This window comes from Lepidochelys kempii, chromosome 2 (assembly GCF_965140285.1).
Source record: "Lepidochelys kempii isolate rLepKem1 chromosome 2, rLepKem1.hap1, whole genome shotgun sequence".
In the NCBI taxonomy this organism is placed as follows: domain Eukaryota; kingdom Metazoa; phylum Chordata; order Testudines; family Cheloniidae; genus Lepidochelys; species Lepidochelys kempii.
The window spans coordinates 197,670,480-197,695,746 of NC_136381.1; the positions used below are offsets into that span (position 1 = coordinate 197,670,480).

The 25,267-nt window shown below is 38.4% G+C and overlaps 1 protein-coding gene across 1 annotated transcript in view; it reads right to left on the reverse strand.

The window, feature by feature from the left end:
• Window positions 1–734: 734 nt before the first annotated feature.
• Window positions 735–25,267, reverse strand: part of CMC1 (C-X9-C motif containing 1) — a 69,064-nt gene continuing 44,531 nt past the window's right edge. The window contains exons 3-4 of the mRNA XM_073333409.2: window positions 6,834–6,924; window positions 735–4,663 (exon numbers count right to left, since the gene is read on the reverse strand). Of these exons, the coding sequence (XP_073189510.1) occupies window positions 4,543–4,663; window positions 6,834–6,924 (212 nt within the window). The 3' untranslated portion in view covers window positions 735–4,542. The remainder of the gene's footprint in view (window positions 4,664–6,833; window positions 6,925–25,267) is intronic.

Below are 25,267 nucleotides of genomic sequence, written 5' to 3' on the forward strand. Positions count from 1 at the left end.
CCACCCTTTTATCCTGAACTCAGTGCAGGGTAAAAAAGAGGGATAGGGCTGCATTGTCATTTCAGTCCTGTACAGGAGCCACTCTGTGGCATACTGCAGAGATGAAGGCACAAGAAAGCAAACTATAGAACCAGATAGTTATCTAATGTGAGTTAGCCTAATTCCATTGATTATACTGCTGTTACTCGGCTCTGGCTCACGTTTAAAAAAAAAAGTAACTACAGAATGACAATGATGTATCCATATTCAGTCAATACCAACTGTTTGCAGCACCTACAATATTAAAATAAAAATTGAAGGGTTCTATAACTTATCATTAAGCCAAGTTTTGGGAGATAGTAGGCTTGACTCTGATCTTACACTGGTTTAAGACCCTTGAGTTGACATACTCCAGACTTGCTGATCTCACATAGATCAATGTATTAGTCTCCTTCACTTTAATGCTTTATATTCAGACTCCATTGTGTCTCTCAACTTAACTGCCAGGTTTTCAAAACATTAAGGATTTACCTGCATGAATTCCACTATAGTGCCTTCACGCTGTTGGAATTGACAGCGACAAGGGTCAGGTTCAATATCTAAGGGTTTCTCCAACAAAACCAGCTTGAGTCATCTCTTCCCTCCCTCCCCCCCCCCCCCCCGTAACCTAGGACAATTACAGCCCACCCATGAGGCAATGCTTCCCCTCTCAGAAATTGAGTGTGAGTGTAAAAAAGAAACTTTAATAAAAGGAGGGACATAACCTGGCTTTAATTTGGGAAAACACCATCACAAACAGGGTTCATAAACACAAACCATCAGCAAAAGACCCACCCCCAAATAAGTTTGGCAGTGTCCTTTTCAGTCTATCAGCCAAAAGTCCCTTTAACAGGCCTGTCCCATTTCTGCACCCCACTCACAGTTGTCATCCTTGGTCAGTGCAGAGTCCGGAGGTGCATCTGCAGAGTTCACCTCCTGCCCTGGTTGGAAGTACGGTAAGAAGGCACTTCACTTGTTCTGCTGCCAGGGCCCTCGCTCACCACCCTTCCAGCTGATCAGTTAAAGTTGCATGTGCACTTCCCTGGAACAGAACCCAGCTGGCATCCCATCCTGGACACTGAACAAAGCAAGGAGCTACTGGTTGACAGTGTAGTCAAGTCAAGGTTTGGAACAGTCAGCATAGCTCAATCAATGAGATTTGGGCCTGCCGGCGTAGAGACAGTGCAAATGCCTGCTCTGCCAGCAGTGAGCTTGGACAACTGCACAGGTACCATATCCGTAAAACAGAAGGAGAATGGTTAACTTACGAGTGGAAAGGCTTGTTGTATCAGAACTGTGAAGCAAACAAAATTAAAACTAGTGAATGGAAGGTCATCTTTTGGCTTTCAGCTTGGGATATCTTCTGCTAGGCAGCGGGAGAAATTCCTATCTACTGGTGCATCTATCCCCCCTGAAGCTCCAGCTCCTACTATGCAAGAGGCTGAGTGGGGCCTGGGAGCATGCCCAGGGCACCTGGTTAGTAGAAGGCCTGTGCATTTGGTGAATGCTGAGGCTAAGTCCCACAGGCCTTAAAAGAATGATCAAGAGTCAACTGCTGGAGACTTTAGCAGCAAGCCCCTAAAGAGCTCTTTGAACATGTGCAAATGGTGATTTTTGAGGAATTTATAATTTGGACAAATCTTGATGGATTTTCAGAGGGACAGTAAAAAGCATCTGTTCCAAAGGCCATCCTACTGCTAAACTAAGTTCCTTCTCCAAAGGAATGGTTGGAATTAATATTGAAAAAAAACCTCTTCTTCCTCTCCTCAGAAATGGCTTATCTTCTTTAGCTGAAACTTCCCAAAAAGATCTGCCTGCACCAGACAGCAAATGTAGAAAACCTTAGCATATACTTAACTTGGCAACTGAAACTAGAGTGTTAAAATAGAAAAAGTGATAGGCAACCCTTAATAGGTGTCACTGCTAGCTCGATCTGCAGATGTTCTCAGGCTTCCCAGTTCATTAGGGTACACCTACACCCCATTGATTTCAGTAGTCTAAATGCCACTGAAACAAAAGGGTAGTGTTCTTGATTATTTAAGTAATAGGCATAGGCTTCAGGAGGCTAGGACTGTAATTTCTACCTATAATTTAAGATATTCACATTTCCAAATTTCAAGGACACACATGACCAAGCAGACTTTCCGTTTCAATAATTCAGGAGCAACCCCTACTCTGTGGTGATAAAAGGTACTAACAGCCAACAATTAAATACAAAAATCACTGGACAAACCTCTTCAGTGGGAGAAAAGCAGTAGAAGCTTCCCAGAGCCTTGCATACTCAAGTAATTTGTTCATCTGAAACACACTTATGGTTTTAAGAAAAGGAGGACTTGTGGCACCTTAGAGATTAACAAATTTATTTGAGCATAAGCTTTTGTGATGCTCAAATAATCCACTGCATGCATCTGACGATGTGAGCTGTAGCTCACGAAAGCTTATGCTCAAATAAATTTAATCTCTAAGGTGCCACAAGTCCTCCTTTTCTTTTGGCGGATACAGACTAATACGGCTGCTTCTCTGAAATTTATGGTCTTAACAGTGCATGTAAGTCTCCTGTTGTAAAATTTATTCTCTTCAAAATGAAGTTACAAGCAGATTCTTTACTAGAGAGACAAACTCCCCAAAACATAGCCACTCCGAAACTGACCTTTAATGTTTAGACAGAACACTACAGTTTCAAGTTTTATCTTTTTACCTAACACACCTGTTTCCCCTTCCCCCCCACTTGGATTTTTCAGATGCAGTAATCCAAGTGCAAGACCGCATTTTAAAGAGAGTTTCTTTCAAACAGTAAGCAAAGACAGAAAGTGCTACATAACATATCTAGAAACAAGTCTGGCTTTGTCTACCACTTTCATTTCCTTGATTTATTACTAGATCCTTGCCTTACCCATAGCTTTGTTTCTAATACACATATTATTTGGTTGCTTACTTACCACCATCCACAATAATTTCACAAGTGCAGCAACTCAGTTCCATTGTGTAAACTGGGTTTTTAATGATATAAGCATTATCACTTCTTTTGAAACAGGAAGGTAGGGAAGGAATGATACAAAACTAACTGTTTTGACATTTCAGTAAGTAACCTCTCCCCTTTGAAAGACAGAAGTGCTCTTGGTCTACATTTTTCTGAGACCAATTTCAGACTGTGGCAGCCATTTTCTTATTCTATAAACCAATATCTTGATCTGCTAACACCTTCTCTTCCAGCTGTAGATGCTGAGTTTAAAAATAAATGAAATGGAGTAACACGGCCTGGCAGAAAGAGAGAGATTACCAGTCATCTCTCCCCCTCCCGAGGTTGGACCATTCATTCCATCATGCAAACTTCAAAATAAATCCTAATGCCTCTTGTTTGCTCTTCTCTACCACCCTTTCTTACCTCCTAGCATTATCTTGTTTGGGGCACAGTCTGCTTTTTTTTTTTTAAGTGATGGTTAAAATTCCCATTACACTTCATGCCTTGTCTCCCTTCTGGAGACTTCTTTAGCCTAGTATGTTCTTGTTTCTTTTCCTCTCTTCCCATAAGTCTTTTCTCACAATCCAGCTTTCTCTAAAAAGAAACCTTACATTGAGAATACTTTTTCCTTAAACTATGCTCCTGCCAGTGTCTCAGTTGCAGTCTGTCTCTGAAAGAGGTTTCCTTAAGACGTGAGCTTCCTGAGCAGAGAAAAGTACTCTAAAGGGCTCATGAGTAATGGGGCAGTAGCCCTAGATATAGAAGTGGGCAGAAGGGACTGTAATGAAGATTGAGATGGCATGCTCCCAGAAGCAGTGCTCTGTGCAGGCCTGACTACACCTTTAGTTATTATATTACATACTCCTTTTAATGATAATCTCTACAGCAGTGAGCTATATCATCACACTTTAGCTGAGTAATAAAAAACAGACATTAAAATAATTTGATCAGAGTTAAAATAGTCACAAGTAGAATTTTAAAAATATTGTGTTTGAACAGTTCCTGATGGGGCACTTTTCCCAAGATAGGCTTGAAAAAATATTCTATACTTAACTGATTCATGCATACACAGTGTTTTGTTGTACAGCAGCTGTAACAATATTAAATGATAAATTAAAGGTACACCTTAAATTGTTCTTTTACAGAGAGTGGCTGGAATTTATTACCTTGGGTAAACAGAAGCAAAATGTCTTCCTTTGATTAAAAAAGTCTTAAATTCTACAGAGAGGAATATTAGTGGAGGGAGGGTAAAACACGAGAACGTTCAGTAAGAATGGATTGGTCTAAAAACTTTCTCAAAATACTCTACACGACAGAGTTCCGCAAACCCTTGGAGCGGGTCAAAAATATATCCTAGTTATTTTGGATTCATTCATAAGAGTTTATTCCTAATACACAAAATACAACATGAGATACATTTATTTCAATCAAATCCTGCCTCAGACAAATTGATTTTTTTAAACAAAACTGAGTCTGCTTATTCAATTAACGTACTTATTCCACCAAATCAATGTATATGTTGATAACTGAAGTAAATTTCCAAACTTCATTTTAGGATTTAGCTACATGCTTGTAGGAAGCTTCTGTTGTCTTTGTTTAGCAGGAATTCCAGTAGCTCTGAATTCTTCCCTTTGCTTCAAGTATTCAATTTTGCATTCTTCATAAAATGCTGGATCATTATAGCTACAAGAAAGAAAAAACAAACAATATTGTGGCTTCTACCTTAATCAAAGAAGTTAATAACATTTGTGGAACTGAGATGCTAACTACAGCATTAATAACTCTTTATATTTTGAGTTTAATGATCACACACAAGTTGATTTTGAATTTGCCTCTTTCCAATAGCACTTAGCTTAAATTTGCATCTGTCTCCTCCCTAACACTGCCTTCTGCTGGAGAGTATGATGTTTTCAGACCTAAAGTATGCCACTATGGCGGAAGAACAAAGCGGAGGAACTACTTCTGATATCACAATCCCACTAACCACTGCATTTTTCCTGGATACCAGCTGCTATTTTCTCAACATTAATTTTAAGATAAGCAATTGTACAACTATAAAACTACTCTGATAACTTGTGTTCCATGGAATAATATACTTACTTGTAATAGGAGCTGAACATATCTTTTTACTCATAAGCAAGATTTGTGATTCATGTATAGAACCTATTGCTAATAACCTAATCACTACATATTTAAAATGGTTTTAATTAAAAAACTACAACTGCAGATCATCTCATCAGGGGATAGGTGAGGGCTTCTCGAAAAGAGGAGTTAGTGCAAAATAAGCTAGGGTCTGCATTCAAAATGCAATAGATTTTCTGCACTAGGGGATATTTACTGCACACAAGGATACTTTGTGTAGTTTAGCTTTGGAAGTGGATTTAAGCTAAACTGCACAAAGGTACTCTTAGTGCAAAATAAGTGCGTCCCCAGAACCGCTAGTGGGGACTATTTCCCCATGTCAACACACTCTTCATATCTGCAGGAATACACAATTTGTGCCTTTTTTTCAACTAAGGGCTTGTCTACTGGGGAGTGTGATTTCTAAAGCTCACAGTAATTGGTCAATGTAGATCCTGCTGGTGTGTTTTAACATAGTGCTATTTCAAGCAGCATCATATTAAAGCCCAAAAGGGAACCTTTAGTGTGCATCAGCAGGATCTACACTGACCAACTAATGTGCAACACTTCAGTGTGCTTCAGAAATCACATCCCTGAAGAGCACATTACCCCATTATGTAGACAAACCCTAAGTAACCAAATCTGCCCTAAGTTATGGTAAGGGCACAGTGTGTTTAGTCGGGTACAAACAAGACAGGGCCCATAAACAGAAGATTTAACTAATTTTTTTCAATTCACCTTAATTTTTAGAAACACCATTTATGATTTAGCAATAATCTGAATTTCACATTTGTTCTATACTGGCTCCTGCTGTAGGACATCTGCTGTACGCCCAATACTCAGATCTGAGTTCTCCACAGTCTGCTGCAAAGGCCCCAGGAAATGAAGCGCTTACACACACACACACCACTGAAGGAAGTTATCAAGATTTATTTTATACAACTTCCACAAGGAAGTCCACAATTAATATACAGATTAATATTTACAGCAATGCACGCTTCCACTACATAAACAGAGCTGTTAACTTGAGCCTGGCAACACATACCTTTGATTTAAAGTTGTTATAACACGGTGCTGACTGTTCTGAACACCAACAAGAGTAATTGCTACAGTTCCTGGTAACGATGTTAATGTATTTTTTCCCCCTTCAGTTTCAGACTTTCGGCCCTAGAGTGACATAATTAATCCTCAAAACAGCCTGGCTGCAGATACTGACACCTAACAGAGTACAAGAGAGACTAAAGAAATTTCCAGACTCATTGCTCACATTCATTGGACAAACAAGAGCTTCAAAAGAGAGCTCAGTACAGGTCTCTGACACCATGGTAGAATATTAGTATCTACCAGCACTTTGCTACCACCAGCAGAGCTGCAGCAGTGTTCACAACCATGGGAAATTTTTCAGAAAAAATGCTAGTGTAAAAGATGCCTTGCTTTCCCTGATCCATGAAGCTGAAGATATAATTGCTTTCCTTCAGAAAATACCCCAACCTAGATTCAGTAGTGGAAGGCCCAAGTCATGACACCTTGCAAACTTGCTTGAAGAGGCTTAGCATCTCCATTCACTTCTGGAATCATCTGAAGATATGTGGAACCTTTTTGAGAGCACCCTGAAACTACATAATGAACTCAGGCATTGTCTAAAGGTCTTGGTGGTTGTCCCCTGCCCCAGTTTCTCAATGGCATCATGACTGTAGCAATATACATTTTTTTTTTTTTCAGGGTGACTTACTAGGTAGTTAGACATTCTTTCAAGGCTGCATTTTCCTGTTGACATTTCACCACCATAAGAAAGCCAGACTCTTGGCAGCATTTGGTAAAAGCTGAAATATAAAAAATAGAGAGTTTAGATTCTTTTACTATGGATCCACATTAACACAAGTACAATACACTATTTTAAAAGAGTATCTGACTCCCAAATTGACCTGTTTCTGGCATTATGGCAAGCTTGGAACTTTTGTAACTTCAGTATAGCCAAGCATTACACTTAGGTCATTGATGAGCTTCATGTATTTTTTTTAAAGACACAACTGCAGTCTGGCAGAAGTCAAAACTTCTCATTGATTTTAGCTGAGCATCTTAAAATCTGATGCTAAACTGTCAGGAGATTACTACTCTTTTAGCTGTTGCAAAAGAAAGCACATACACTGTGTGACTATGGGTATGTCTATGCCGCACTGTAAACCGGAGTCTGTGGGGCTTGTGGTCTCTGTGTTTCCAAGCGTGCGCTTGAGTGTCCATACCAGGTTTATAATTGCGGGACCCAGGTCTCTCAGCCATGCTAACATGTCCACACTAAATTTGCAGACCTTCTGACTCAGCTCTGCGACGTGAACTGCATCCACACTACAAAATGACAGGGCTTGGGCCCAAGTCAGAGTGAGACTCAGGCTCTGGTCCATCCCCTGAGCAGCATCCTAGGATCTCGGTCCTGAGTGCTTGCTGACTTGAGTCAATCTGATGTGTGTGTATGGATGGATAGAAGGGGGGCTTGAGCTCAAACCTGAGTGAGAGCCTGTGCTTAGTGTGCAGTGTAGACATACCTATCTTTAAATCTTTACCTTTGATGTGGATGATAAATAATCAAGGCCTGATTTGCCTCTCAAACCAGTTGTACACCAGTTTAAGGCTATTTATTTCAATGGCTACACCTGACTGTTGCTGCTAGAAGTGAGAGGACTATGTATTCCAAACTACACATTTTGGGAGCACTATGTGCTGCTTGGCCAAGGTGTTCTTTGAGCAAAAGCTGGTTCCGAGCTCTTGAATACCACGGTGTCCTCTGCCAAACGCAGACCTCACAAACACTCAGCCTGAATGATAGTGAGACACCTTTAGTATCCAACTAATAATTTAATTGGGTCAAATGCCATGCAGACATACCTGTTCTGATATTATCTAATGTCTAAATGATATGGCTCACTCCTGCAGCCACTATGAAATATATCCAGAAATTGCAGTATGTATATTACGCTGAATAAACCACTAATGCTGCTTGGTTGCATTTTTGTGTGTGTTATGAACAAAACAAATCACGTTATAAACATTTTCTCATTCACTGACCGAGTCTGATCTTCAAGCCTAACAACGGCTAGCCTGGAGCCTCAAGCTGTTTGTAAGGTCTTTGTCACTTGTTTAGCAACAAGATTTTAATTAGGATCTTTCCTTCATACTATACAACACATTAACACTCTCATATACAGTGATGTTGCTAATACCGCCAACCAATTTCTGAAGCTGTGTATTCTGTGACAAATCCCATTTAAAACTCTGCTCTCTACTTTTCATACTGATAAGTCAATGTTATTGTGGTTAAATAGCTTGTGTATGTTAAAAACACTAAATCAATGACTTCATTAGTGTCATTCAATAAAAGTTAGGACTGTTAACGTGTTTCTTCTATGACTAGGCTTCCAAAATTTGCTAAGCATAATAATGACTACAATCTAGTGTAGTAATGACAGTAATTACTAAACCAATTAAATACCACTAGCTGGATAATTTCCTCTTGTGAAAGAGCCCTTTGGAGAGGAGCTGGGAAACACTGAGGTGAGGTTTATGCCGTGGAGTTTCCAAGCAATCCTCGCCTTGGTGACAGGTCCTTGGGGACCTGGGAGCATACAACGGGCATAGTCTCCCACTCCTACAGCTCCTGGGGCTGCACAAAGAAGGAAACCACTAGTTCCATGGAGAAAATATGCTGCCCTGCTGATTCTTCTCTATAGCAGCACAGCTCAAAGGAGCCTTGCTACTACTAGCTGTATCTCCTGTGCACTGTGCAGTAGCCTTTAGTAGCATTGACTCCAGAATGCATTTCCTCTTTAAAATCCAAAGAGTCAGCAGGAGGAAATGCCAAGGAGAATAGCTGATCATCTGCTCTGCTCCCTATCCCCAAATCCCACCGATCACTCTCAGGGGTGTCTCATAGAGGGGAGAACACAGAGTAGACACATCTCCCTGAGAGAGAGCGAGATGATGGATCCCAGTTCCATCTACTTGCAGCAGTGAAAGGAACCACCCAGCCTTCAGAAAAGTATCTTATTTTGTATAACACAAAAACTAAAAATGGAATGTATGAGGTTCTTTAAATATCAACATTTAAAAATGCATAGCCTATAACTGATTTCCTACTTATTAGTTACCCTGTGTAGTGTGCAATTAATTTTCTTTCCATTCAATAACTTTACAAAAAATATCTAAAGAATTTAATAGAATAGGTTTTGTTTAAATTAATTGGCATTTGCTTACAGGTACTTATGACTAGTTGCTTACAAGAGGTGATGGGTTTTTTTAAAATGCTGAAATAGAAAGCTACTATGATTGCAAAAATTAAAGTCATTGTTAAGCTATATTTTTCTGCTCAACAATATGCACTTTTAGATCCTAGCTAAATGTGTGCAGATATTTTAGTGGATATAATCGGTAAACTGACTTTTCAAAACAGTTACTTTATGCCAGATGAATTTAGGACACTGTTTAACAGTATAATAAATATACTGCTGATTCATTAACAGCAAAATCTACCAAAGCTAAACAAGTAAGAATAAATCAAATTATGTCAGCTGAAAATTGGAAATATACTCTTTTGTTGAAAAATGTAAAGTAATGAATATTGTAATGTAAAATATTGTAATGTAAATGTAAAGTAATGAATAATCCTAACTATATAGACAAAATGATGGGGTCTAAATTAGCTGTCGCCACTCAAGAAAGATCTTGGAGTCATTGTGTGTAGTTCTCTGAAAACATCCGTTCAATGTGACCCAGCAGTCAAAAAAGCTAACAATGTTAGGAACCCTTAAGGCTAATAAGATAACAGACAATAAATATCACAATGCCACCACATAAATCCATGGTGTACACACATCTTGAATACTGAGCGTAGTTCTGGTTGTTCCATCTCAAAAAAGATGCATTAGAAATGGAAAAGGTACAAAGAAGGGCAACAAAAATTATTAGGTTTCAGAGTGGTAGCCGTGTTAGTCTGTATCAGCAAAAAGAATGAGGAGTACTTGTTTGTGGCACCTTAGAGACCAACAAATAAATAAATATGCTCAAATAAATTTGTTGGTCTCTAAGGTGCCACAAACAAGTACTCCTCATTCTTTTTGCTGATATAGACTAACACGGCTACACAATACATAGTCAACCTGTGGAACTCGTTGCCAGGGAATGTTCTGAGGCCAAAACTGGGTTCAAAAAATAATTAGGTAAATTCATGGAGGACAGATTATCAACTGCTATTAGCCAAGATTGCCAGGGATGAAACCCCATGCTCTAGGGGGTCCCTAACCCTCTGACTGCCAGATGTTGGGACTGGACAGCAGGGAATGGATCACTTGGTAGTTGCCCTATTCTGCTGATTCCCTTTGAAGCTTTTAGCACTGGCCACCCTTGGAAGACTGGATTACTAGCCTAGATGGACCACTGGTCTGACCCAGTACGGGCAGTCTTATGTTGTTGCTCTGATTTTCCATGTTTCTCCTCCACATTTGTACATTAATGTTTTTACTCTCATGGTTTTTTGAAAACGGTGATCAATGTGAAGTAGTTACACAGTAGCAAGTCACTGGATCAAATACATTTTACAAGTTTAGTGTACATATAGATACTTTTTGGGTAAGCTGATGCTGGGAAACAAGTTAGTAGAAAAGGGAGCTCAAGGCTACTAGGGCCAGGCTCAAGTCATTGACTGTAAGTGCAAATGTAGCTGAGTACCTCTTCATCTGCATGCATAACAACAGTAATCACATTCTTTAATATAGGTGTATATTTGTATGCAGACCCCCAACATAACTCCTTAAAAAATCTGGCCCTGTATATTTGCCGGGACACTATTTCCAATGGCTCACGTTAACTTACTGAGCAGTTGCTAGTGCAATGTTATTCTGTTAACGTACCCTCCACAGGCTCAGCTCTGCATGATGCTGGCACATAAGGAGTAAATATAGATAGAGCCCTGTGTGGATACAAAATTTGTATCTACATCTGATCCGCAAACAAGCATCTGTAGATTCAGATATTCGTGGATATAAAGCAGGTATCTGAAGATTTGCAGGGCTCTACACATAGGGAAATTTGTCTCCACAAAAGTAGCAGGGAGAATCTTGCTGTTTTGCTGAAGAGTAGGCTGGCTGTGGGTTTGATCCTGATTCTGTTGAAGCCCAATCATATTATATACTGACTAAAGAGGGAGTGGGCTTCCAGTTAAACGGTTTCAAGCCACCTGAGCAGGCCTGCTTGTGTACTGAAATCAGAAGGACTTCTCCAATTCACAGGAAAGCAGAGAATCTATCTAAAGTTCCCCCAAAATATTGACGGGAGCCTTTTTACAGGCTCATTTTGAGAAAAGGTAAGGTCAAGCTTTACATTTTCTTTTTGTTTACAAAAGACCTGTGAATGAAAAATACAGGAATGATGCACTGCCTATTCTGACCATTTTGGGGGAAATTTTCTAAAGGGCCTCAGACTGGTTTCTAAAATGTTACATGCTGTTTTGTAGTTTTCCTGGGGCAAATTTCTGCTGGGGCAAAACTCAGAAGTGCATATGCAAATCACTATTTTATCTACCTTTACAGTACCCATCACCATGCTACCTTCAAAATCCTCCTGTGAGTTGGGAAAGTATTCATGTCTAAGGAAGTTACATGAACAATATAGTTCAGATGTATAATGTACCAATATCACCAGAGGATGGTCAAACCTAAAGGCAGTGCAGGCTATATACTGATATAATGCACTTTTTAAAGGTGAATGAACACTGAAAACCTTTCCAAAATAAGTGTATTTTAGTGAGATTTGAGTGAAAAGAAGGTGCCACGTGCCCAAGGGAACATTTTCATGCGGAAACTGAATACGGTCTTAAAATGCCAGACTACTTGATATATATGTACACTAGTTTCCATTTTAGCAAGTTGCAAAAACTTAAAAGTCCACAAAAATGAAGTTTTTAAGGCTGCTTTTGAACAGCTGGACCTACATGTATTATAAAATGGTGTTGCTAGGAAAAATAAGAGCAATACAAGATATGCAAAATGTGCTGTAATAGCACCCGGGTATTTATTTAGTTTCTTTTTAAGAGAATGCTATTACTGAATTAAAATGTATAGCTTTTTTGTTGTTTCTTGGAGATTTCTACAGTGTGGCCCTATTTCACCATTTCATAGCAACGTGACAGCTATAATCAGTATAAAAAAATAAAATGTGGCTCTCTCATTAAAAGCCTTCTAAAGCTTAAGACTTGTCTAGTGACCATTCTGATTTCTAGCCCCCACAGGCTCATGCCAAAGTGCTGTGCTGCTTTTTTGTAATAATCAGTCCTTCTGGAAGCTGCAAAGTAAAAAAAAAAGGCTGAAGACAACAGGAGGTCCCTCTCACTTGTTAGCTCACCAGTCTTGATTGGTTGAAGGCGTGATGTCCCAGTGAACATAACTGGAAATGCATAGCGAGCATTCCCTAGCTTCAGAAGGCCCTGCTTGTGGTATATGGACACGCAAACAGAAAGCATCATTACAAAGTGATAAAACTGCTTCAAGCTATATAGCTTTAATGTTCCCGACACTTAACACAGAAGGAAAAAAAGGAGCAGGTTAGAGCATATTAGACATCGCCGCATGAACACACACTACTTAATTACTCCTCTCTCCTTGTATTTCTAAGCACTTTAAAATCCATGTGATAATGGTGTAAGGGACTACGGTGCAAGGCCATTTTACTTAGAAATATTTGCCAGAAGCTCTCCAGCAGCCAGGAGAGCATTGTTCTAATTTTAATTATCTCCAATTTTATATTTTTTCCATTAAATATCTTATGATCTCTAAATGCAGAACATCAAAAATTCCAGTATTAAAAATCTGCTTTGGGGAATAACTGCACAAATTGGGAGCAGTATTTTCAGATGTAATCTCAAATCAAAATCTACAGAAACAGATATTAGGTTTAGCTGTCACCACAATATTCTGGTTCTAGCTATTTTCATACCGCAGACCAGTAACTTCAAGGTACATAATTGGCTACGACAAAAAAGTAAATATCTAAGATCTGATTAAACTCATAATAGTTTAATATTTTCATTTTTAACAGCTACCAATGTAGATTGTAACTCCAGGAGTCTAACCTTTCACATTCAACAGAATGCAGCCTGTTTCCTGATATTACATGCTGAGTGAGGAACAGTTGCTCTTTCAATAATGATCTCAGCTCTGGTGATGGGAGGCACCAGAATATGGAAATAAAGACAGAAATTTGACTTTTTTGTGGTACAATAAAATATTTTTTAAAACTTGTCCACTGGTTTGTGTTTGTAGTTAAGGAGTACTCCCTCTCCTGTGGGTGTCAGCCATACATCAAAAGACCAGGCAGGACTAAGTGACAGCAAACCAAGCTTCTCCCATTTCAGACACTCTGGGTGCAATCCTGGCCCCACTGAAGTCTATTGTAAAGCTTCCACTAACATCAGTGGAGCAGGATTTCACGCTCCATTTTCAGAATCCCCAGTTAATGACTTCCAAGCTGTCAAACAAACTTGGTTAGCCTACACCAGTTGTCACCAACTGGTCAATCACAGTTTGGAGTGAAGGTTTAATTAAATTCAAAAATGTATATGCTTGTTTTGTTAAAATATTATATGTTTGCTGTTGAAGAAAAACATTCAGAATATATAATAATGTTGCTTTAGTTAAATACAACAATTTAAATGTCTGTCTGGTGATGTTCTCCTCCTAATACAGCATGGCAAGAAAATCCTCCAAATATTAATGATTAACCTGTTGAATTGGAGATAGTTCACCTCCCAATGACTTCATAAAAATCTGCTTCAATTATCATTGGTAAATGAAATAACCAAGCAATCATTAATTTTCTGATATAGCTGTAAAACTAATCTGAAAAGTTTTCAGAATAAATCACTTTAAAAATGTATTGTGTGTACCTTCTAAAAATGAAACCTACATCTACCTCTAAGTTGTGAAGAAATGTATTAAGGTTTATAACAACCAAAAAGAATGTACTTTTATGTAGAAATCCATTATTAAATTGAGTCTTCCTGACTAGTGATTTAAATCAAATCCACCCTGAGAGAACTTGTGGAGAAGGGGCCCACTTAGAGAGTTTCTCAGGGAGGAAAGTGGAAGAGAACAGATCCTGTCCCTTCAAAGAGGAAACTAGGGAGATGATGAAGGCTCTGTTGATGCAGGCAACGGCTCCAGAATTAAGACTCTATTTTGAGGGACAAGCAAAGAGTGAGCAAATGGGGAAGTCCTGGAAGGAATCCCCTACTTCCTCTTCCCCTCCACTATCCTTCCAGATCTGGAGGAACACTGAAGCAAGGTGAATTCATCTAATTTCACCCCGGTCCGTGCCCTCTGGCAAGTAGCTGGGTGGCGATATTGCAGAGTCACTGCTTTGTTGGACCTGGGCTGCACAAAATACACAAGAATATAAGAAAAGATGCTTCTTGTAAGTAATCAGAAATATGTGACTTCCTGCCAAAAAGCGAGGATGGATATGCCTCAAAACTATGGGAAAATTAGCCTCACAACATGTGGCAACACCAAATCAGAAACAGACCATCGTTAAATGTGATATAACTCCATTTCCAGTGTGATACCCTATCCTAGGCAAAGACACTTTTGAGACATATTGACTTTGGTAGCATTTGTTTGCTTGGTCATGCTAATTGAGTTACTAAAACCGTAACCAGCTCCAGTTTTACTGATATGTATCCAAAGATAACATCCCTGATTCACAAGTAGTGAAGCCATACAAGAATAATAAAAGGTATTTCCTCTTAAATATGACTCTCAGAAGTTCTCTGTCACAGGCACAAGGGCCATCTCTCATTTTCAACACCAACTTATCACCTCTCTCCATTTCAGACAAAGCTGATTTACCTCATTTTTATTGTTGTAAAGAAATTAAACCCAAATTAACTAAAGCTTTAGACACATTTCTCATGTATACCTCATTCTGATTCTCTCTCACATCTGTGCCCTTATCACACTGAGGAATATAATCTTGAATGCTAGGATAAATGTACTGTCCAATTTAATATCCTTCCTGATTCCCTTATTTCATTATTACATCTATTACACAACAGTTACTTCACTGAAACAAATCAGCATTTTAACTGATTATTAAAACATTTTGTTTCCCGTACAATTTTAAAAATAGATAACCTAGTACACCATTCTAGATGTCCTCAACGTAGTGATTTACTTTAGAGAGAATGAAAATATATTACAATACGGATAGTCATAGTCTATAGTTCAAGTACATTTATTTCAGAAGGGTAGGGACTGAACCACAAGGCTGAACCAGGATCCAAGTTGAGCCAGAAAGAAATGCATACAAAATCTGAATTTCTAGCCAAACTAGGTGTGTGTGTGTGTGTTTTAGATACACATTCTATTTAGCTTTATAGAGTATCATTATTTTTAGTAACAAATTATAAAAGAAACTGAGCTATTATTTATGAGGTTTCTCAACACACTGTATTGCATTTCTGTGATAGACAGTTTGGTGTATGAAAGGGTTTGGACTGGTGTGACACTAAAAGGTAGGAGGAGATAAAGTACGTGCAACTATAATTTTACATTTTGAATTACATCAGTTTCTTCAGTGCTACATCAAAATGAAAGGCTGGCGTTACATATCGTTGCAGTATGTGTGGATACACTAAACAGTTCTGACACACAGTAAATACAATAACAAGTGAATACAAGTGAGTCTTAATAGTCCTCTTTGAATTATAAGCTTAAATTACTACCAATGGAGAAAAAAAAGCTCTCTGTGAACAGTTGACAAGTGGCATGTAACAGAATCACCTACCCACTGAATTATTTTTCTAAAGATGATTGATCTGTCAAGGTAATGTGAGAAAACGATCTTAAACATGTGAAAAAAGATTATGATGCTGAACATTTTTACATATAATAGATCATGGAAAATTAATACAATCGTGAGACCTTTTGGTCCCATCTCCACAAGCCTTTAAATATAATTTAATGCTGTTTAAAAGGAGTTCCAACTAAACTGATTACCAATGCTGTTAGACAACTGATGTAGGATCAAATTATGCTCTATGTTAAAAAAAAACCCAGTGCTATAGCCTAGCTCAGGATTCATATCAGAAAGTGGTTTGAATGGAACCACATTTAAACAAAATTTGAACATATTTCCTAAACTTTGAGCCCCAGTAAGTACAGGGCCTTTGTTTCTTGCTAGATGCAGAAAAATTCATACTAAAACACTCAGGGTGGAGGTGGATGGGTGTGTCTGTTATATAACACACAGACTTGAATTACAAACATTTATTCCATTTATGGTCACATTCAGTGGGACAAATAAACAAAATATTAAAATATTTTATAAAGTTTTAATATGTATAAGATTTTTAGTTTGATCACATAGAAAAAAAATCCTCTGAACTTGCCCAAGTGCTCTCTACTAAGAGGAAGAACTGCCTGGACTTTGATTTAATGGGGCAGATCCATATCTGGTGTAAATTATCTTAGTTCCATTACACTAGATGAGGATCTGCCCGAAAATCTTTAAACCGGGCAAAGGTTGAATTTATGTGAGATTATCTTGCTGTCACAGGTATTTCTCTTCTTACTGAATAAACACGGCAGAGAATGCCAACTGCGCAGTAGGGAAAATAAGACAAAGTGTTTGTATTTTCTTTTCATTGTTTATCTGCCCTAAAAATTCAGGAGTGATGAATTTCCCCACGACTTTATATATAAAATGATGTTCTAATTTTGGTATGAATTTATTTTTAAAATGTTCACTTTGTATTAGGTTATGAAAGTTTCAGTTAAAGATATAAAATGAAAGGATTTTTAATAGGAAAAAAGTTGGTCAACCATCCTTTCCACCCAAAAGTAATTTTAAAATTAATCACGGAAGACTAGCATTCTCTGGCTTTAAATAGAGGCCACTCAGAAAGCTAAAAGTGAATTTGAGGGGAACAGTGTTGCTTTCTTCATTTTTAAAGTGTTCATGTTTGAATAATATTATGGATTGAAGAGCTCCCCATGTACAAAGATGGTGAATACTAAGCTGATTACCTATTTTATAACTACAATTTATCACGTCTGGACAACAAGAAGCATGGAAATACTATGCCTATCTATAAATATGCAAAGAATAGCATTATTCTTAGTGTACGGGCGTTATCAACATTTACATTATGGGTGTGTGTGGAAAACTCATTATGTTGAAGATTCATGACAATCAACGTATTAAAATACCTTGCTAATAAAGTGTTACAATACTACTACTTTGCACTTACCTAGTACTTTGTATTGTCAAAGTGCTGTGCAAGCTAATTGATTTATTGCAATCAGCAATTACTGTACACCCACTTTTAATATCCATTCAATATATGTAGTATTACCCATTACCAAGGTCAATCGATCCTCAGCTCTGGCTGTAGTTTATTTAAAGTCTTTACAATTTTACTACTTATGAGCAAGTCCTATTGAGGTGTTATCTCACCATTTATATTTTCTCAACACTTATGATACTGCTATCACACTCTTAAAATAAAAAAAAGCCTGTATCATGATCCAGACCAGGTTTAATGTTCTCTCTCTCTTTTTTGGAAAATAAAATAAGAAATGACATATTTCTAAGATTTGAATCACTCTCTTAGCGCTATCAACACAGGAAAAACATCAAAGCAGCAATTGTGTTTATGAAAACAGCAGAATTTAGCTGATATTTAGAAGAGTATATAGCCAACGCTTTCAATCCTTTGTTTCTAAAATACATACAAGATATTAAAGTGATACAAAACTTTGTATATCAGTTATTTTATGACAGTTATGCTTTTAATTTTGTATTAAATTGTGATTTATTAGCTAGTTACTTTGAAGATTACTCAGTGTGCACAGAACGGATTTACTGGTGCATTTAATGAGCCAAGAGGGTAGTAGAATGAACATGAAAAGATTGTTTTTATATTGTAGTACATGAGCTATTTGATATTTCTAACACAGTACAAAAGAAAGCTTCTCTGTAGATTGATCATGGTTCAGTTAACATCACTGAATATCTAATACCTCCAACTCAATTAATTCTCACCTGATTAAAATCAGACTGATATTCAAACTAAATCATCTCTCCAGTCAAGTAGAAATCAATATTTGTGATTTTACTTTCAAATTACAACAAAAAATAAAATATATGCATCTCAGTATGCCAAGAGTGGCTTTCCTATTCTAGTCTACTATGGCAGGCACAACACAGCTGATTAAAGAATTATTCTAATTTGGGCACCAATATATATAAGAATAAGATTAATTTGAATACAGAAAGATGGAATGAAGTAATTAAATACATCTTATACAGGGCAAACAAAAATTACATAAAATAAACCCCGATTCTTTAAAATGAATCTCTCTGTTACCAGATCAAATATTTTATTTGCCTTCCAAATGTTCATCTGTTATAACACACTTATAATTATTTATAGAATGCTTTTCCTCCCAAAGTATCTCAAGCTATATACCAGCTTCACCAGACAACCACCACCAAACTGGGGGTGGCAGACAGGCAGACAATTAGATCATAACACGCTCCCTAGGAGTGGGAGAGGGGAAAACCAAGAATCCTTTTAAGGGGGGTTATTCACAATACCAAAGGCCATTTTTCCTATCCCAACAGTGCTCTCTCAGCATGGAATGGCAGCCACCTCTTGAAGTGGCAACACGATCAGTGGATCCAACAATAAGTTGGAGAAGGTCTATTATTCTCCAGTATGAAATGTTGAAAAGTGTCTCACAGTTGAAAGGGGAATACACACATAGAAAACTGATAGAGGGAAAATCAGGATTAAACTGCAGTGTGAAGAGGAAATATGCTGGAATCCTCTGAATTAGATTGCCTCTTCACATCCACAGTGTAGCAACTTCATGCATCAAAATTCAGGAACCAATCTGAAGCAGTTGAACTGCCAGGGACATAATGATGCCATATTGGATCAGACCAATGACCCATTTATTCCATTAACTTGTTTCCCTCAGCAGCTATTAACAGCTGCCTCAGAGGAAGATGCAAGAAATCCTGCAGTAGGCACCTATGGAATAACCACTCCTCAGGGGACATTTCTTCTTAATACTTACCTGGTAGAAGCTTGGCTTATGCCCTGATGCATGAAGCTTTCTCTCTTTCAAAACACTTGGGAAAACAACCTTAGGTGCTGTAAATTGGCATATCTCCACTAACATTAATAGAATGTCGATTTACATCAGTTGAGTATTCGGCCCTTGGCGATTTGGCGGTGATCTTTTAAATTCTTATCCATATCAACGTCAAATCCTTTTCTGAACCCTGCTAGGCTCTTGGCCTAAAAGATGTAGTCAAAGTTCTAGACTATCCTTGCCTGTATAATCATATTCACTTCCTCCCTGCCTGATTTTTGAAGTAGCTATACAATGGCAAAGAAGCCAGGAAAAGACAGCCCATATGGATCTGCAGAGGCAATACAGTCACAATATTTCAGGTGACTGATCAACTTTCTCATGTAATTGCATCTGTGAAGCCCCACCATACGGGATTAGCAGCAGTAGTAACTACCAGGATGACGGCTGAGAAGTTAACAAACTGAAGACTAAAGGACTGCCCTCTTGGAATGAGAATCCAATTTGGCTCTACATTGGAAATAACCGTGTTGAGTAAAGGAATAAACTGAACTCTAACGGTGCCCTTATGAATCTCAGAGACCAGCTACGGTCAGGGCTCTAATGTCCCTCTGGTAGCGTTACACTAGAAGCTCATAGCAGGGTTGGACAGAATCATATTTGGATTATTGGATAACCTCTGGGCTGGGACCGATTGTTATTGGCCTTTGAAGAAAAGCTCAAGAGGGAAGCAATCTCCTGAAATGGCTTGGTCATTTCCAAGTAAGAACTTAAAGCTCTTTTGACATGCCATTGATGCCATCTGCCCTCTCCAAGCATGCTAAGAGACTTTTGTTTCTTTGTCTTGTACTTTACAAGAGACATAAGACAACATGGCATCTCTTCTTTACTTCCCTATTTGCTTACAGCATCATCTAGAATGTCAGCATAGCTCTGGGAATAGGATCGGTTAATTTTTGCCTCCTCTGCTTACTGGCTTTATAGCTGCTGCGTACAATGAAACCCTACTTTAGTTTCTAAACATGCAAAGATCACAGTTCTTAAGTCATGTCTACACTTAAAATGCTACAGCTGTGGTTGCATCACTGTAGCGCTTCAGCATAATCACTCACTACAACGATGGGGGGTTCTCCCAAGAGGCTGGAACTAGGTCGAGGGAAGAATTCTTCCATCAACCTAGCGCTGTCTGCACCAGGGTTTAGGTTAGCAAACCTAAATTTCTTAGAAGTGTGGATTTTTCAGATCCCGGAAAGACACAGCTATGCTGATGTAAGTTTTCAGGGTAGACCAGCCCTGTGTTTGTTCCCCCCCTCCCCCAATAAAAAAGCACTAGGTTTTTAAAGAGATTTATTTTTTTAAAACAGTTTGGAGAATCCTCTTAGCCCGACTATTGGGAGTTCTTTAAATTTAACTATGATTTTAAAACTAGTCGCCTTTAGATAGACGTTACAATATAATGTGCATTCTATACAATGAACGAAAACTACAATCAGTGCTTAATTGTGACAGGGCTGAGCCTCAGCACCTCTAGGGTTGGCAGTTCGTAGCCCCGGCCCCTCTGGCTTGCTGCGTCAGTTATGAAAGTAAAAAATTGCCTGAGTCCCGGCACCTCTTTTGTTACAAATTAAGCACTAAGTACAACCTCCATAAAGCTTTTTTTTTTTTTTTTTTTTTTACAAGTCTGGGTAACAAAAAAACCAACGTATTTGAAATAGAGACTTTACCACTCAACTACTCTTCTCTTTTTACAAAAAGTTTGAGCAAATGTTAAACTTTTCAGGATAGGGCCTCATATGATTAGAGGCATGGAAAAACTTCCATAAGAAGAAAGGTTTAAAAGATCAGGACTATCTGAGAGTGTGTACAAAATAATTAATGGCACAGAGAAGGTAGATTGGGAATTTCTGTTCTCCCTGTCTCATAAGACAAAAACAGGGGGATAGTCAACAAAAGCAAAAGGCAGCAAATTTAAAACAGTGAAAGGAAACTTTTTCACACAATGCACATAGCCTGTGGAACTGACTGCCACAAAGTATCACTGAGGCCAATAATTAAGCACACTCAATATTGGACATTTATATAGATAAAAAACTACAGTTAAAACATTAAGGATTTTAACACAAATTCTGGAAGTGTTTCATGGCACAGTACAGCCTCGGATTAATGGGGTTTAGAAAGAACCTTTTGGCAGGGGGAGGTTATTCCATAACTGTCTTATGCAGGATTACTTCCATCTTCCCCTGATTCAGCTAGTGCTGGCTGCTGCTGTCAGCGATTGGACAGTAACCTACATAGATTAAAGGTGTGTTCCAGTAGGGCAATTATAATGGCCACTTTTAACTGTGTTGGTGCAGCACCTTGCACAATCGCAACTGATTAATTACTGCTGTAATATTAATAAATAATAATTCATGTTTATTTTTCATACATTACTTGCAAACTGTTTATTCTGTGTTTCATACCATCACAGTACACAGGTGCTGAAAAACATGAAAGATCTTAACTTTTTAAATAAATTCTCAAGAAAGAAAAGGAATAGCCCAGTTTCACCTGTGTTTAAAAAACCAAAATATTTAAAAGACATGATGTCATGAAAAGCAATCTGATTCAAAATCAAAATGTAAAATTGAACATGAGTGGAGGCAGGTGATTTACTAAACAACAACATAACTAGAATAAAATGATTTTTTAAAATGTTGTATCTTAAAAATATAACCAAAGTTTATTTTTTGACTACAGCTGATAGTTGAAGGGACATTTGGCAGAGACCTTTTAGCAGCAGTGATAGGTACATAACTGGTATATCTCAATAGCACTACAATTTCAATAGAATTTCAATTTAAACAGTTGCAAAAGAAAGAGTTGGGGCAGGAGAAATGATAAAGAGGGCAAGAAGCAAATAGTAAAGTGCATGTCAGGAGTTACCAAGCTCAACACTTGACCTGACCTGATTTCCCTTTATTCCATATGTGGGTTTTGCACAAAATAAGAACGCTATCACATATTGTTTTAAATAAAAAAAAAGTTGGTTCCAGCACCCCCACCTACATGTGAAAATAAACCAAAAGAACAGTGTAAAAAGCAAACACACACCCCCTCCTCACAATGAAAAAGAAAGACTTGTTAAAGCTTTAATGCTCATTAATACGAGGAAGAAAGGCTTTTAAAAAATATTATGAAAAATATCTCGATGTTCTTTGAAGTGAACATACTCTCCTTTAATTTACTTTACACTTAGTTGATTGGGTTTTTGTCCTCTCTAGAATGCCTGCTATACAAATAGGTTTCTCAGGTCAAAATAGCTGTAAAAAGTGAGGAGGCTTTGTCAGGTTGCAAATATACAGTATGCAACAAATGTAGTCATCTTCAAGCCTATTAGTCCAAATTGCTTCAAACAAGTGTTACCTTTAAGAGTGCAGATTTAATTTAATTTTTCTCCCCACCCTATGCTAATAATCCTTGACATCAAATGTTACAATATCAGGCGCTGGAAGAGGCAGAACTGGAACAAATGCAAGTTCCCCCGTGGCTACTGCCCGTCAATGCCTGGTTCTATATAAGCAACCTACATCAGACTTGAGCAGCGCAACGTAGCCTCAGTGCTGATTTTCCCATCTCCTTTGGGAGAAGCTGTCCCACGCACAGAGGCATCTGAAAGCAAGTGTAATATAGTTGATAAAATACAACTACTTCATAGTGACTGACTCCTTAGCTGAACTCCCTGCCCAAAGAAAGTCAGTCTGTAAAAGCAGAGATCCACGGTAAGTAGCTACACTGGCAACAAGCCAGGAGTGCAGTCTAAAGAGAAAACCTCTTTCCACCACAAGATGGAGATAAAGCAGACAATTTGTTGTTCTCCTGGAGAGGCAGTCACATACCAAAATTTGTACAGCTACAGCAGCTGTGGCTTAACACCGACTATTTCATCTTTGCTTAATCAAGTTACTGTACTTTCTGTGGAAGGACCTTTTCCATTCAAAATTAAATGGAACACTCAGAGAATATAATATTGTGTTTCTTTCTTGTCTGAATGAAGAACAAACCTTCCACATTTGGAGCCAGATCATGCCCTGTGTCCCTGCACAGGTGCAGGGGATGGCCTGGAGTGGGGAGTTGTGGCTGGCTGCAACCTGGCTTCCAGCCACCACGTACCCCCATGCAGGAACAGGGCACTCACAATCCTCCTTTTGCTCACAGGGTCACAAGCCATCCCAAAGTGCTGCATGAAAGAAGTAGGACCATAATTGCAGCCAGGGTTTCTCTACACTGGCACTTTACAGTGCTGCAACTTTCTTGCTCAGGGGTGTGAAAAAACGCCCCCCTGAGCAGAGCAAATTTCAGTGATGTAAAGCGCCAGTGTAGACAGTGCACCAACGCTGGTAGCTGTGCCCCTCGTGGAGGTGGGTTTTTTTAAGAGTGCTCAGAGAGCTCTCTCCCAGCGCTATGCCGTGACTACACAAGCCACGTTAAAGCGCTGCCGCGGCAGCACTTTAACATTGCCAGTGAAGGCGTGCCCCCCAGACAGTCGACCAGGCTCTTTATGGAGGATGCGGAACCATCCTAGAGGCGCAAACTCCTCCTATCTATAGGGAAGCGATTGTGTCAGAGTAGCCCATGGACCTCCCCCTGAATTGTTATGGCTCCATCCCCAGTACAGGATGTGTAACGTTATTCTTAACATCTTACTTTAAACATATAGAGCCAAATATTTAAGACCAGTCTCCCATTTTACAAATGTACATGGCTGTGGGCTGGACTGCTTGTGAAGTAAGGTACTACTCAATCGAGTAAGAATGACAGACTCTGGATCATATATTTTAATGTTTCTTTTTCAGAAGCATTTTATGCTGTGCTTACATAGTGAAATTTGTCATAAAAAAAAGTATTTTGGGTCCTTGTTACAGCTGCCCTGTTGAGATAAAATATGCATTTATCTGTACAGGAAAAGAATAATGTATATGTTTGATTATGTAGGACAGTATAAGATTATGATTTCCTTAACTATTTATTTCCATCTTTTTAAATAGTTGGGCATTATACATTTGGTGATAGTTGAGTACACTATCACAGCTTAGCAACTGAACTGCTTTTGAACAAAGTACTTGTGGGTTAGGGATTTCTTAAGTGGTGGGTTTTTTTTTTTTTAAATTATACTTCCTTCGTTCATTTACGCACACAAAACGAAGGTAAAATTTTTAAAATTTCAGATACATGGCTTGGAGGAGCAGTCAGCTTATTGAAAAAGAGTGAATAATATTGGTCGACTTAATAATGGTTGAAAGCCAACATCCAAATTGCCCCAGTAACTTTGAAATTGTTGTGAAAATATTTTTTTCGGCAAAAATGCACTATGAGCAAGAGTGATTAGTATTTTGTAAGGGTTATGGAAAATAGTGAGAATGTACTATATACAAGCAGTACATCACAAGTCTTTCAGACTCTGATTCAGGAAATGACTTTAGAGCACATGTTTAACTTTAAGCATGCATTTGTCCCGCTGACATCAATTTGCTCAAGTACATTCCTGAATCGATGCCTGAATCAAAGTGCTCACCTTTCCAAAATACTGCTCAGTCCTGCTTGTAATCAGTGCACTTGGCTCAGTTACCACGCGTTTTTTTCAAATATGGTTGCTAATGAGTTTTCAAGGAGATGTAACCAAATGCAATGTTCAAAGGGATAAGTTATTTTTGATCTAGAGTGTGACGACGACACATTAGACAAAAGCCAAAATTTCAAACCAGTGTAATGTTTGAGTTACTGGTCACTAAAACACCTTACATTTTATTTCAGACTTTTCAGAAACATTCTCCTTCAGCATAAATCTGGTTATTTTCAGCCAAAGCAATTTTCTAAGCCAAATCAACAGGGGGTTTATTAATGGAAGTTTGTAACCAACTTCACTACGGAGGAGTTACCACTGCTCTATAACAAGTTTAATAAGTAGACACTTGTGTAAAAATAGTGAGCAAGCCTGAGCTCATCTACTCAGTGACTCGATGAGGACCTGCCCTGGTCAGCA